Raw genomic sequence first — 16,010 nt, forward strand, 5'->3', positions numbered from 1 at the left:
GAAGATGTTAACCAAGACTTCTGAAATGTAGTGCAAGTCCTTCATTTAGGCTATGATAACTAAGAAAAGCTTGCTCATTTTTAAGGACCGTATTTTTGATTCATTTTGGTAGAAGGAAGCATACAGAAAGATATCTTGCTCATCCGGATAATTAAGAGTTGGCAAAAAATTAAAATACCCTTTATATTCCCCTACATTATCTCCTCATTGAGGTGACATTATTTTTTCTTTCTTTTTTAAAGGAATAATTAGAATTAATCATGCTCTTACCAACAGCAGCACCATTTTCATGTACATGATTTCAAACATTGCACACACTTCAGTGTTTCCTCCATTAAAACACAATTACTGTTAATCTTAAATATGTAAAGTACATGTTCATGTAATAACATTTCTAAAAACTTTGCTACCAGTGATAGCAAGTTTTTAGGAATTACTCTCTTTTAAATCCACAGTGGTTTGAATTAGGAAGAATCAGGTCCCTTCCCCAGGTTGGATGGGGCTTTGAGTAAGCTGGTCTAGCAGAAGTGTTCTTGCCCATGGCAGGGGGGTTGGAACTAGATGATCCTTAAGGTTCCTTTCAACCTAAACCGTTCTATATTCTATAAGACAGAAGTGGGAGGAAGGAAAGGAAGTCAAACTATGCTCCCTACTGTAACTCAGTGTTATCTTCTTTAAGTACCTTTCCAAAACGCCCCTATAGCTTAGGATCTTCCAAGTGCCTACAGCACTGCTAAAATTGGGGCTTTACAGAGTAATGTACAAAGGCTCACTTCAGCCTGTGGACCAAACCTCCCAAGGTCTTTGTTCAGCAGGGAGAAGCTGGTTTCTCTTGAGGTGATTTCAGAACACAAACCTAACATGAAGCACGTTGTCATTTTTTCCCCTCACAGTGCAGCCCAAATGCTATAGGTCAATGCTATAACCACTCCCAGGGTAACTTTTTTTTCCCTTCACTGAAGCATTTCTTGGATATTTGTGTGACATTGTGGAATGTGTACTTCCCAGTACAGTAACTACGAATCATGAATACAGTATTCTGAAAAGTAAAAAAAACCTGAACCTCATGAAAGTATGAGACTAAGTAACACTGAATGAAATTCCATGGAATAAAGAAAGAGATCCAAAGAAAAACTGAAATGTAGTAAAATGACTTAATTCTTGCCCAAGAGTTAAGGGAATATGATAAATGAAGCATTCCAGAAAAGTGGAAATTAAGAAGAAAGAAACTTTAAAAGTAGAAATCAAAATGTGAGTAAGCCGCAGAAAAAGGTTAAAAAAATTTTGATACAGGAAGACTGGAATGATTAGACAATCATGTTGACAGAAAACCCAACTGATCTTTCTCTTTAGCAGAAAAATTTTTTCTTCACCTGTACAGAAGGATTACAAGTAATGTGCTACCAAACCAGCACAAACAAACAGCTAATTTCTGAAATGGGATCATACAAATACCTGGAGAAAACAGGTCAGAAATACTGAATTACAATTTAAGATGGATTCACTGAATGTGACCAAGAACTCAGTCTATTTTTAGCTTGGTAATATTTTCAAATACCAAGATACAAATATCCTGTGGCTGTTTACCAGTATCTTCTACATGGCAAAAAAAAAATTCCTTTACTAGTTCTTGAAATACTTTTAGAAAAACAAAGCTTTTCTGCATTAACAGTGACACTTAATCTTCATTAAAAAACTGTATTCCTAATGATCCTCTGTTTTGTTTTGCAAACAGGCTATTGTCTCTTACAGGCTGTTCACAGAATGCAATTTAGAAGCAGAATGAACAACATGCCAGATCTAAGTATTATATAAGGAAGTTTGACAAAAAAAACCCAACTAATTTCAGTCAACTCCTTGACCTCCTTTTCTCAATAGGGTACCCTCATAAATGCAGTCAGGTACTTGGTTTCCCCATATATACAAGACCCTGTGAATGATATTACACATTTATAGGTCATACACACATGTGAGACTATTACAGTTGGGTGTTACCTCCATTACACCTAAAAAAACCCCAGAAAATGTTATCTTTGTATCACAACACAACAAAAATAACAGTTCACTGAAACACACAGATAGGAGTTCTCAGTTCTCTTGGTCAGTGGAAATCACAGATGTACCACAAGAGCCATGACTAGTCTTTGCCACAAGATGCCAATTTTTCTTTTGACACCCTCTACCACTTGAGCTCTAATTTGGCATTCACAGTGGTCTGAGAGGAAATCATTCCTCCCACATTTAAGTAAAAGATCATTAGCCACTGCTGGCAAGGACATGAGCTGGAATATGAGAAAACAGAAAAAAAAAAGGAATTTGACAGCTCTGTTGTCCTGCTAAAAGTATTCAATATCTTTTTGCTTTTTTTTTCAGTCCACACGATACATCTCTCTTCACATCTCTTCACCAAATCAAAATCAAGCAGTCTTTTTGAGAACTGATGCCTTTCAGCATTCATTCCCCACTTCTACATACCACAGATGCTGCATTATAGATCTCTTTGCCCATGCTAAGCTTGAACAACATTTTCTCAAGCTGTTTGTCTAGCCCTTCCATGTACATGTGACAGATACAAGCAGAACCATCGCACTAACAGCATTAATTATTCATCTTGTTCATAATCAAAAGCAAAGGAAGATAATTTTATATTGCTGACCCAGTGACTGAATGGACATGTATTTCCTGTCACTACTCTTGCAAATTGTATTTCAGCTTTTGTGATCCACAGGTTCAAGACAAAGTAGAGGGAAGAAAAAGAGAACCAGTCTATTTAACAGATGAACTGCACACCTTAAATCATTAGAAACCTACGTTTTTGCAGTAACATCCACGAACTGCCCTGGGCGGAAGTGAGCAGCATACAAAGGAGTACCTTCAAAAGAAGAGGAGAGATCATGTTCAATTAAGTGCTGAAATCCTTAAATCACTATCCAGTCATTATCATACAGGGTAGATTACAGTCACAGCAAAGGAAAGAAAACTTATTCACATATTATTTATTCTTCTTTATGAACCTCACAAAGTAAGAGAGATGCTTTGTATTTACTACTGAAGCACATTTCTCAGGTCCTAGACCAATTTCAGATGAATAGGAAGGAAGGGCCAGGGCTCTAATGAGGTACGTTGTACTTCATACACAAAGCCTCAAATGACTAATTAGTTAAGATTCATAATAAACACACTTAGCAAGAAAACAGAACATGCTGTACTTAGAACTACCAGAACTTTACAAGGTGGAGAGTTTTTAAAAAAACAAACCAAAAAACAATCAAGTCACAGAAAAAACCCACTTACTATAAAAAATGTGGTTAAGAACAAAAAAAAAAAAAAGAAAAAAAAGACAGTTTTGCAATGCTTCCTCTTTATTAAGACATGGTGTTTCCAAACTAAAGACTATGGCAGAAGTACAGCCTCATCCACTGGGGAATTACCTATACACTAACTTTCAGCAGAAGTAGTGCTAATGTAGGTCAGTGACACCACTCACCTCACTGTAATTACACTAATTCCTTAAATACTTGCAGTACCAAAATATTACTTTTAGATTTATTTTGTCTTCAGTGATTTTTTTTATCCAAGTGCAATATTCTTTTATTAGCAGCTTAAAAAAAACCCCACAACAAACCAAAATTAATAACTTAGTTCTTGATAAATCTATATAGATCTATATAGCTGCATATTTCACAGTTTCCAACCTGTTTTACATCCATTAAAAAAGTGAAATTTTAATTGCTTCATGTCCACATCCATTCTCATGCTTTTTCAAATCTGTACAAATGCAAACTGAAATGATGTAAACCTCTCATAAATCTCAAGCATAAAAATCCTCATATTATGTCATGTTATATTTATATAATCCATACACACCTGGAATAAGATGCCTGTCAACTGACACAAAATCATGCATATAAAGGATGTTATGTACAAAATACATGCACTGCAAAGCCAGTTTATTGAAAACCTGCAATTCTGCTTTATCTCAAGCTTTTGCTTCCATTTAGCATGTCAGATTTGATTTTTATCAGTTACCACACTGTCTTAAAAAGATCTTACAAAAAGCTTCACTAATGGCAAGGAAATACACAATATATTAGAATTTCCAACCCTACATCATTCTTCAGAAAATACCTATAATCGTCAAAAGCGAAAGCAACCTAAGTGCACTACCTAATAAAACCTTAGAAACTTAAAACTTTTTGTTAGATCTCCAAACTCCTAATACTGATTTTTAGTGAGAACATTTGTTATAAACACATTTTAGTGGGCTTTACTTTGCAAGCTGTCAGAAAAAACATCCTCAATGACAGCCATCAGTTCTACTTCTGAATGCAGCAAGAAGAAAAAAACCTCAAACTGCTATTTTAGCTTCCTGAGAAACATTACCACAAAATTCTGTGTCCCTCTCATAAGGACAAACACAGAACTTCCCATAACTGCATTCATATTTATTCTCAGCCAGTGAGTCAAGGTTACAGACTTACTTCTTAATTCAATGTTCATTATTAGTAAATTGGATTAGACTAACTTTCTAATCAATCTTAACATAGTACCCCAGAAAAAGGAAAAATCCTACTTCTCATCAACTAAACAATAAATTTCTAATTTTCCCTAAGAAAAAAGTATGTTTGTACTTAATGACAAAGAATAATTCAGCAACTTCCATACAAAACAAAAATTAAATACACGTCATAACTTTGCTTAGGTCTACAGGTGGCAGATATTAAATGATTATGCATGTAATAATCAGCAACTCAAAAAATTACCTGGCTTAATTATGGCATCATCTGTTACATTAAATGTTGCAACTTTCTGCTTTCGTGGTACTCCAGCTTCTTTAAAAATCTGATGTGCAGACTCTGGTTTCTGTAACAAAAAGCAGCCGTAAAAAAGAAGTGATCTTAAAATACCCAAGATCAACCTAGCACAGAAAATGATTACAGACTGTCAACACCACTCAGAGGAACAGATATATCATACTAAAATTTTATCTTTAGAGTAGCATTTTATCTCTATATAAAATTTATTTAAAACTCCTGTCTCTGCATTTTATTTTCTGCCAACTAGTTACCCTACAGCTACATTATATAAACAAGATACATAGGAAGATTTCCAAGATCAGAATCATTTACAATATAAATAAAAGATACTAGTGTTTTTGTCATGGCTTACAAAGAGTTTTGTAATAATTTAAAAATATGGTCTCTTTTTCAAAGCTACTGATGACTTAGTTCCACACTACCATAAATACATATTTGATTTAACTAAGAAAACAATAGAAACAAAGTCTCATCTTGCAGAAAATTCTCAAAAGGCTTAACTTTTCCACAGAACAGAATTTTGAGTCTCTGGACAAAAAAAAGAAAAATTAAGAACAACAAGTTTATGATTCATGTATTTTTAAGATATACCAAGTACACTCAGTGTCAAACCACTGCTGACTTAATAAAGCAGGATCTTCTTTTCAGAGGATTCTGACAAATTTAAAAGTACTTAAAATTATTCTCAGCTGTTTTAAACAAAACAACTCACAGAACTGCTGACCATGAGATGAAACCAAGCAACAGAAACAGTAATGCAGGTAAATTGTAGCCATAGGAAAAAAGGAATGCCACTTAAATTTTCTTCAAATGAATTCTCCTAGAAAGCAATTTAAGCATCTAACAATACTGTCACACTAGGATAGTCACATCTCTGAGGTTCACTTCTCAAAACTTCTGTGCAGTTCTCTCTCTCAAAATTTTTTTCTATGTTTTAAGACAAAATAATTTGGATAACTTAAAAAGGGTAACACAGTTTATTTGAAAACGCAGTTTTGAAAATTTGCATGATGTCCTTTCTTTTGTTTTCAAAAATTTGTTAAAAAGTGTTAGAACAAGAGAGGAAGTTTCGTGAAGAATGAGGAAGCAAGATGATGAGGATCTCTTAGAAAAAAACCAGCAATTTTAAGTATAAAAATCTGTCTTTGTTTGAGGAGAAAGTGTGGATAGAAAGTCTTTGGGAGTGAAAAGTTTTTTCCAAGTGATTTGTTAACTTGAGTTCACAGTACAAAACACTTCAAATACCTTTAAAAAAAAAAATCAGCTACATACAAAATCTCCCTAAGACCACGAATATTTGAGGCACCAATGGAGGACAACTGTTTTAATCTGTAGAACCATATGCGAGAATTAAAAATAAAGATATGGCCTTTCTACTAAGTGCCTGTATATGAATCCTTTACTTCCACTGTTACGTGAAACTGCTGCCTTAAGCTACAGCAAGGGGAGGCCTGTGCTACCACAGCTGAAGAAAAGCACAGTGAAGCCAAAGGGTAAAATTTACTTATATCTCAAGTCCTACTCAAGGCTATAGCCTTGCACTGTTCTACTGCAACAACAGCTGAGTCAGAAAGATGTACTTTTACAAACAAAACACTGCAGTCTTTACAAAGCCTTCCTAAAAAGCAATATTGAGTGAATTCTCAGATGTTCTAAACTTTTAAAAACACCAATGATATCTTCCAGTATTATAGGAAAATGATCAATATGCCCTCACTTATGGGAAGCATATAAAATACTTTAGACCAAAAAAATGTTAGAACACTGTCAGAACTGTACATTTGAAAACAGTTTGCATTAAAAAATAATGAAAAATCTCTTCACTTGTAGCACAGTGACATATATCAAGCTAAAAAGAAAAAAAAAAATCTTGCTAAAAGTGCAATATTCCTTATCAGCTTTTAAGCAATTTGACACTCAAAAGAAAGATAGAAAATTCTTTGTTAGTAAAATTACTGAGGGAATCTTTTGTTTGAACTCATTAAAAATCAGAAGCTGTGAGGAATCTGAGGAAGACAGATGTTCCTATGAGGAACTAACAGAAGATAAATTGCTTATGCTAATACAATACAGTATCATTCACCCTTCTTCTAATTCTCACTTTCGACATTCCAAAGAGAAAAAGAAACACATAAAAAGGCTGATAAACATAGCAGAGCAGTGATTCAAACTTGCAGCTAAACCACAGAAATACCTCATTTGTTAGTACCTCAACAAGCAAAATTGCTCAGAATCAGCATGCCAAATTCTTCCTTAGGAATTATCTAGTTTATACTATGACAATGATGATAATGATGATAACAATAATACAGAGCTCAGTATAATCATAATACACAGTTCAGTCTCAGGCCAGGCCTTCATCACAGATCGATCTAAGGATATTTAATTAATTTTTTATTAAAATGAATCTAAGTTCAACCAAATTAATCGAAGCTAACTTGGGAAAAGTTATGCCCAGAGAGAGTCATTAACATAACTCACACTACTAAAAAGTCCTTGAGTTGACCTTTCAGGTAGTTCATCTTTGAAGAAATTTTCTTAGTTCATAGGAGCTATTTAAACAGAGATTTTATTTATACCTCCTTACTTCCCACACATTATTACTCTGACAACAGACTGAACTACTGGTAACATCATCTACTTGAGAAGATCGACTGTAAGGAGTCTAATGTGCAAAATACAATTTGAAAATTTTTATTCACATAGTTCTTGCATGTCTTAGACCAAAGTAACATGAAAGAAAAAACAGAGCTGTTATTTTTCCAGGAAAAATGTCACATCTGGAAAGTGGAAATGGACTAAACTGACAGGACAGACACCTGAAACTACAAGCTACGATGGTGAAACACGGCATAAACCCACTGAATACCAGAGAGGTACCTTAAAGTATCAGCCTGCTCAAAATCAGTAGAATATACTATAAAGGCCAACAGGTTTAGCAAATTAAAAAGCTCCTTCTTTCCTCACCTCTGGTAAAGCAGAAACAAGTACACAGATTAATTCTGAGACTCTGGGACAACTGTCAGTTTGAAAAATTGAAATCCATGTCCTCAAAAAGCCACAATCTGATATTGTGGCTGAGATAATCTGCTTAGTGGTCATGAGCCCTGGATATTTTTTACTTGACTAAATCAGACAAATGAGTGTCAGGACACTGCAAGAAGCAAAAAATGGCATTTTACAGAAATAACGGATCACAGAAATTGCAATCCTTTGACAGAAAGCTTTGTTCCTACCTTGATCCATAACTCAATTTTCCTCCTTAGAAATGACAGCTCTGCTAGACAACCTTAACCACCGAAGGTATCTGGGAATTCCACACCAGGAAACTGGAGTGTCTAAATGAGTGGTTTTGATACAGCTCTTGATGAGCTATTACCATGAAGCTATCTTTTTGAAAATTTAAGTCTTAAACTTACTCATCAGTAAAACTACAGGCAAATTAAACAACGTCAACAGACATGTGGAAAAATTACAACTACACCTCATAAAACAGTATGGAAGAATAAGCTAGAGAACAAAATCTTCTAAACATCCAAAGAAGTTGGGTAAGTTTACAACAGGCCATTAAAGTGTGCATCTTGCAGTTCTCATCTTAATTGCACCTCCACAGAGATGGTGAACATATGTTTCTACACTACTAATACTCCTTCAGACCCTTTCACCAGCATAGGACACTGCACATCAAAGCAACTTCCTAAACCCACAGCTTTCCTAGAGAATCAAGAGGCAAAACTTTCAAAAATTCTTCTTGCTATTCTCTTAACCAAGAATTTACAGTACTGTTAGGAAATAAGCAAGGTGAATGCGACAAAAGATCTGTTCCAAAGCACAGGTGTCTGTCAATCTTTCAGAGAAGTCTACCTATGCTACTTTCATATTGCAATGACAACAGAAACAACTATTCTAACAGTAACACCCAGAGTGGGTCACTTACACAAAAAGGAGATAAGTTTTTGCCTCCAACAAGCAGCTTAGCTGTTTTCCCACCCGAATCTTCCTTTGAAACGTATCTTAAAACATGACAATCTTGCACCTTAAAAAAAGGAAAAGTGTTTATTTGAGTATAAGCAGATGTGTGTGCTTTAAGATGATAGTAAGAGATTATTAAAACAAGTGAAATTAAGTCAGTCTCTGTTTTCATAACAGTAAGCTGTAGTGTTTGTTACTTTTTTACTGTAGACATTCTTTTACCAATCAACTAAAGACTGATTTTAGGAAAAAAATATTAGTAGAATGCAAACTATTTTCATAAATGCTCTAGAAATAAAATAATCTTTTATAGTCATCTTTTGCATGCAATATCTGCAAAATCCCTTCTGTAAGCTTGCAAAGCATACAGTAAGAGCTGACATTTTAGACTCCTGCTCTTTTGCCCTGCAAACCTGATGTCCTTCACAGCACTGGTTCATCATACGGCAGCAACACGTGAGCAAAAGGCTTCACGACAATAGTAGCTGCCAGAGAATATGAAGAAGCAGCTTCAGGGCTACAGAGGCTCAGAAACCAAGGTGAAACTAATCCCAAAGTACCTGCAGGTGGCAAAATAAAAAAAGTTACGCGAGGTAGTTAACCCCAGCTTTATGTTGCCTCACCTAGGTAACACTGCTCACAGCTCTGCAGCATCTGAATAGCTGAGGCAGAAGGCAGACTGCTCCCAGAAAGTTCGGGATATAAACAGAGTGGGCGTGGTGTACTACCCACGACCAAAAGAAGCCTTTCCTTTCTTTCGGGATTTCCTACTCTGTACAAGTAATAACTTTCACTTTTGACTGAAATGTCTGGCTAATGATCTGAATACAGGACAGGAGATGAAATTCATTATGATTTATTTCACCTTAAGTAATGTGACAGCATGTTTTTTTCCTGACTTGGTCCATATTGGCATCATTCCCAGTTTTACTGCAACAACACCAACTCTGATGGAATCTGTAGATTAAAACAGAATAGGAATGCAACTCCATACTTAATCTTTGAAAGAGTTCATTTCATATCTTGCAAAATCCCATTCATTAACTCTGATCTTTCCTAAAGAGGTGAAGGAGAGAAAACTTCACTGACTCCCCGTGAGTAGGCTGAGAATAACCTGTTAATTGTTTTTAATCCCACTAGCAGTGAAGTTCTATCTGTTCCAGTTGTGTTTGATAGAACATGCAACCAGTTCCCCATTAAAAGAACCAATACTTCAGACTCCCTTAATTTTTTTTTTAAATACAACACCCGTGTTTTAGAGTCAAGCTAACTATTGAAAAGTTTACTGTAAGAGGTTCCTCCCAAACAATCTTTGCAAACCTGTATAGCAAAGGCAACATGTCAAGTCTGCCACCCAAATGATGTGACCCTTTTGGAGGCTCAAAAACTTCATACTGTGTTCCAGACCATAAAACTTTGAAATCACAGAAGTGGGATGTATTATATACCACACTTTTTCTTCAGAGTCCAGCAGTATTTACAAGAATGTTTTCAAGTTCATATACTTTATATTCTAAGGAGTCTTTTTTGACAAATTTTTACTTCATTATCTTGTCATTGTACAGCAGTCAGACAGGCCAAATGCTGATACAGACTAAAAACCAAGAGTTCTTAAAGGGTTCTTAACACCGTGTAATATTTTGAATGCTTCTTAGAGAACTGATGTATTACATTTACTTATTTACTAAATGTATTGAATGATTGATGTAAAAGCAAAAAGGAGAAGACTTTACAAGGCACAATCCTGATGTTACTGAATGCAACAACACAACAACGGTAATAATTTCAGCATGAGTTTGGTATTTCAGAAGAGATACTTTCTCACCTGGTGTCCACTCATTCAGTGGCCAAGGCTCATCTTTCAGAGGGCAGAGCTTGCTGGCTGTCTGAGCTTTGTATTCCTCCGTAGTTATCTTCTTCAGGAACTCCACGTTCTCTTCAGAAAGATGCTCGTGCCACCACGTTGCACTATTAATGTGCCTGACTAGAAAGCCCAGCTGTCCCCTTTCCAGTGGCGGGAAAAAAGTTTTAAGTGTCTTATCAGTTCAAATAATGTCTTGTGACACGTATGTTTGCGATGTAATGAATACAAATCATTACATGACATAGCATACAGTCATAAAGACCAAAATCATACTACCAAGGTAGTCAACCACCATCACTCAAACTGGCCACTCATGACCAAAACCACCTAATTCTTTGTCCTGTTCTCATCTAACTTTTGAAGTATTATAAAGTGCACCAAAAGGAAGCAAGCAACAACAAAAAACCAACCACTCCTTATGATAAAAAAAGCTAAGATTCATGAATGAGAAGATAGCAGTGGGTGTCTTTAACTTTAACAAGGCTTTCTAACACCATCTCCTGTGGTATCTTTCTATCCAAGCTGGGATATTATGGCATGGATGGGTGGGCTATCAGATGGGCAAAAACCTGGCTGGATCAGCTGACTGAAAGAGCCATGACTAGTGGTTTGGACTCTATTAGAAGGCCAATTACAAACAGAGTTTCTCAAGTGTTTATTCAGGGATTTGTCCTATTTAATATCTTTATCAATGACCTGTAAGAGGGGACGAGTGCACCCTTCTTAAGTTTGAAGGGAGCAGTGGGTGATGCTCAAGGGTGTCCCTCTGCCAGTCAGAGAGACAAGCCGACGAGGAACCCAATGAAATTCATAAAGGAGAAATGCACAGTCCCATCCACAACTGGGATGGAATAACCTCTTGCGAGAGTACAGGCTGTGACTTCAGCAGAGCTGCTCCCCAGTTAGGCCAAGGACCTGGAAGGTCCTGGGGGCAAAAAGGTGAACAGAGAGCCAGCAAGTTCCTCACAGCAATGAAGACTAACAGCAGCCTGGACTTTATCAACAAAAGCACAGTCAGGAGATCAAGGCAAGCACTTACCCTTTCCTCAGCACTCCAAATAGACCACATCTGCAATACTAAATCCAGTTTCAGGTCCCCAGCACAAATGGGATGTTTACAAATGAGTGAATCCAGCTGTGGTATACAAAAATACCAGGGGCTGGAGCACCTGCCCTACCAGAAGGAGTGAGGTAACTGGGTTTGGTTTAGTCTGGAAAAGAGGTGGTCTAGGGTGGACCTGACAGCAGCTTTCCAATGCCTGTGAGAAAGTCACTGACAAGACAGAAGCAGGTGATATTTACTGAGGTGCATGCAGAAGAATGAGAGAAGGGGTACAAACTAAAAAGGGGATTCTGATTTGACGTACGGAAAAAATGTTTTGCCTGAAGACAATCAAACAGAGAGGCTGTGCAGTCTCTGTCCTTAGAGGCTCTCAAGGCCCAAAACCAGAAAGCCCTGTGCAACACGGTCTAACCTCAGAGCTGGCCACACTGTGAGAAGGAAGCTAGACCTCAGCTTTGAACTGAGCTGCTCAGCTCCCTTCCAGCCCCAACAATCTCTGGTTCTACACTCATCGCTAAACAGCTCAGGGTCCTGCCTTAATTTCTGTGAGGGCTCAGAAAAGCCAGAATGCTCCCCAGTTCTCTGCAAGGACAATGAGGTGGAGTGTTTAACGACACAAGACACAAGCAGTGACCGCACAGGGCCAGGCCAAGGCGACCCAAAACACAGCAGGTCAAGTCGCTCACTATGCAGCAAAGATGCTCTGGATGTAAACATGCCTGTCCTGCCAGAATCCCCACACAGGCTGGGGGCATTTCTAAGGCTGAAGGGCTCCAGCAGTAACCCGGAGCACCACCACTCGCAAAGCAGTGCCGGCAGGCTGCACAAAGAGGCCTCTCCAAGGGGTGGCGACCCAAGACGCCACCGGGGGCAAAGGGCCGCCGAGGAGCCCCTCACCTCTGGGCTGCGATAGGGGCCGAGCCATGCTCAGCCCACGCTCCTCTCGCCGCTCCCACCCCGCGCCCCACCTCCGCAGGAGCCCCTTCCCCTCCCAGCCCTGCCGCTACCTGTGGCCGGGAACCCTCGGCGCCGCCGCGGCCGCCCAGAGCCGCCCGCCGAGCCTCGCCAGCCTCCCCCAGCCCGCCATGCCGACACCGGGGCGGGGCCGCCGTCGCCTTCCGCGTACGGCGCTGCAAACCTTCCGTGCTGCCCCGGACAGAAGGTTCCGGCCCGCGCAGGCGGGGAGCTCGAGAGTTAACATAAAAACTCCCGAAACAGCCCAAAATCGTAGTCGTGCGTCATTCTCTCCCCCACACGGCTGGCCCCAGCGGCTTTCCATAAGGGATGCAGCACCCGTGGCGGATGGGGCTGTTCTGACCCGGAGGGAACAGCTCACCCGAGAGGGTGACGGATGAAGACGTGCAGAAATAGCCATAGGCACCCTTTGCCCCCCGCCCCAACCTTTCCATCCCTACCATTGCTCCTGTGCCTGAATTTCTTCAGCGAGCCAGTGAAATCCAGCAAATAAGTGCCAATAAGGGGAAAGTGCCAGCGGCAGGTGGAGTTTTACTGCTGGTGAGCACCACTTGGCCACGCAAGGTTGCAGGAACACGGACTCAAAACCTTCCTGCATTACACAGGTGTTGAGCAGATGTTTGGGGGTGTCTGGGAAAAAGCGTCTCTGCTTTGTCAAATATCTATGAGGTATGGAGCTTAGCAGATTCATGTGTTTTCTCCCAGGTAACAAGTGACAGGACAAGATGAAACAGACCTCAGGCTGTGCCAGGGGAAGTTAAGGTTGGATATTGGGAAAAATTTCTTCATGGAAAGGGTAGTTAAGCCTGGCTAGAGAAGTGGTGGAATCACTATCCCTGGAAGTGTTCAAAAACCATGTAGATGTGGCACTTAAGGACATGGTTCAGTGGTGGACCTGTCAGTGCTGAGTTAACTCAATGATGTTGGAGGTCTTTCCCAACCTTAATGATTCTATGACTCAATGATTCTCTGTGCTCCATGTGAGTGGAGGCCACATAAGGGGGAGGGCCACATTTACAGAAGTAAATTTAATATTGTAGCCAGTGAAAGGTACTGGTAAAGTGGGTGGCTCAGGCAGCAGGTTTCTGGGCAGCCAGGCACAGTGATGACATTCTGGCGGTAGGATAGTGAAGGGGTATGAACACAAGATTCCCTTTCAGTTTCAGTAGAAGTCTCTTTTTTAAAAGACACATGAGTGTTCAGTGTGGTCAGCTGATATCTGTTATGGTTTCTCTTTACCCTGCTACCTGCTCTTCTCCCCCACTGTGCTCTGTGTGTGTGGGGGGGTGTGTGTGTGTGTGTTGCACTTGAGGCTTGTGGCCAGCTAACCAGATCCGAGAGAGGCTGTATGCACCTCTCAGTGGTTAACTGAGCAGAATTTTGCAGTTCACACCCAAAAATGTGATCCAGAAAACTACCAGCAGCCTACATAAACATCCCTTGTCCCATGTTTACTTCTTGTCCTTTTAAGACATAAACACATAGTGTGTTCAGAAATGCATCTCCCAAGTTCACAGTTCAATGGATATTTACTCTCTGAGGTTGTCATCTCCACTATCACAGTGATCACTGCATCTTTTCACTTTCTCCCTGGCATTAAGAACAGCAACAGGGATGTTGCTAAATTTAATGCAGATGTGTTTTCTAATGGGGTCCATCACTAGCTTATGCTGCCGCTCTGTATCAGGGGGAAGAATGAACCTAAAAATGATAAAGGTGTTAAGTCCCAATTTGTAAGCACTGTGACAACCTGCAACAGTCCTTACCCCACCAAAGTCCCCAGGAAGTAGCAAAATGCTATTTGCTTCCATTTTAAAGATGTGGAACCAAGGCATACAGCAAGATTAAGATTTGCCAAGCCATGACAGATGTTCCCAGCCAGAGAAGAGGGCTCTCTTGATGCTCTCACCTGAAGCTAGCCTTGTTGCCACAGCATAATGCTTTTCTCATGTAGCGTGCTGCACAGCTGAGGTGACACAGGATTTCATGCACCAGTAAGCTGGAAAGCAATACATGGGCAAACATACATTTTTGAGAAATAAGTTTCAGTGCTGTACTTTTCTCCTTTTTAATATTATGTAAAATCAAATTTTATTTTTTTTTTTTTTGGTGCATGCAGCTTTTCATGATGTTAAAGAGGCATGAACTTTGTGTGTGTAGGGGGGAGTGGGTGTAGCAAGATGACTGCTACTCTGAATGCAATCAGATGGCAAACTGCTTGCTCTAATCAGTGGAACAAGAATTTAAGTGTCTCCTGAACACAACAGTAAAACACTTTCTGCAAAGCAGTTGAAATGACTAGCACGTTTTTGGAAGGAAAGAAGAAAATGAAACATTAGAAAATAATCTTCCCCCCCAGTCTGCTGCCTTGGGTAGTCCTCATAATGGCAGGAATGAGGAAATGGAAACACTTTTGGACTGGCAGCCTTCCCAGGAGAGAGGTCACCTAGGTTTCACCTGATCAGTTTGGAGAATCTCCCCAGCTCTGCAAGGAAATTGGAAAAAAGAGAAAAGAGGGGGTGGGCATGCAGCCCATTGATGGTTTGCAGTGAATGCTGCAAGAAAATGTGCAGCTGGGCTGACTATTATCACTCATATAGCTCCAATTGCTGAAATTGCCTCTGGTATAGTTTAATTCTTCAGCCCAGGACTGCACATACAAGTAAGACCTATGAGTGAAGGATGAATGGTGATATAAACTCTATATTCCTTGGGGCACTGCCCATAAATAAAGGAAAAAAAACAATCTGAGAAGTGTAAACCTATGCTAAGAATCCTCCAGCTTATCCTTCCTATTAAAAAAAAAAAGTGAATGTAAATGTAGCAATGCTTTGTGACTGAAATGTCCATGCTACTTAGGAGTAAAGGGAGTTTGTCTAGTAACTCCTTCATGCCGGAAAGACTGGACATATGTTTAGATTTACATAGGAGTTATGACTGAAAGACCCATAATCCCAGGTGAGGAATATCAATCTGAATAACGAGTTCTTTCTGGGAGTTAGCCATGACTTGTTTGAGCAGCCAGAGAGCCAGACTGAAGGAGGTAGCTCTGTTTAACTCATCATCAAAGAACTTAGCGCAATAATGAAGCTCACTTAAACCACACGCTGTTCTATCAGAATATTTGGTGTGTGGGTAAACCTGAGGGATGCAGTTGAATATTGCAGAGCTGCAGGGCTTTTGTCACACAAATCTGCACAGAACTGGAGCCTTTCACCTGTGTGTTTGTTGGAATGTCACCTCTGCAACCTGCAGCAAGACTTGGCTTAGACCACTGTTCTCCATTGCCTGCTGCAGGTCTCTAACAGATCAAACTTTA

At 39.3% G+C, this 16,010-nt stretch overlaps 1 protein-coding gene across 2 annotated transcripts in view; it reads right to left on the reverse strand.

The window, feature by feature from the left end:
- Nucleotides 1-13,311, reverse strand: part of MRPL3 (mitochondrial ribosomal protein L3) — a 29,222-nt gene extending 15,911 nt beyond the window's left edge. The window contains exons 1-6 of one of the 2 annotated variants that reach the window (XM_017818009.1): nt 13,132-13,311; nt 10,615-10,793; nt 9,655-9,746; nt 8,755-8,853; nt 4,764-4,863; nt 2,812-2,872 (exon numbers count right to left, since the gene is read on the reverse strand). In XM_017818009.1, the coding sequence (XP_017673498.1) occupies nt 2,812-2,872; nt 4,764-4,863; nt 8,755-8,853; nt 9,655-9,746; nt 10,615-10,793; nt 13,132-13,289 (689 nt within the window). In that variant the 5' untranslated portion in view covers nt 13,290-13,311. Of the gene's footprint in view, nt 1-2,811; nt 2,873-4,763; nt 4,864-8,754; nt 8,854-9,654; nt 9,747-10,614; nt 10,794-12,723; nt 12,818-13,131 lie in introns of those variants that run through there. The other variant, XM_017818010.1, reaches the window with a different exon arrangement.
- Nucleotides 13,312-16,010: the final 2,699 nt, after the last annotated feature.

Source organism: Lepidothrix coronata, unplaced genomic scaffold, assembly GCF_001604755.1.
Source record: "Lepidothrix coronata isolate B3197 unplaced genomic scaffold, Lepidothrix_coronata-1.0 Scaffold64, whole genome shotgun sequence".
NCBI classification, from domain to species: domain Eukaryota; kingdom Metazoa; phylum Chordata; class Aves; order Passeriformes; family Pipridae; genus Lepidothrix; species Lepidothrix coronata.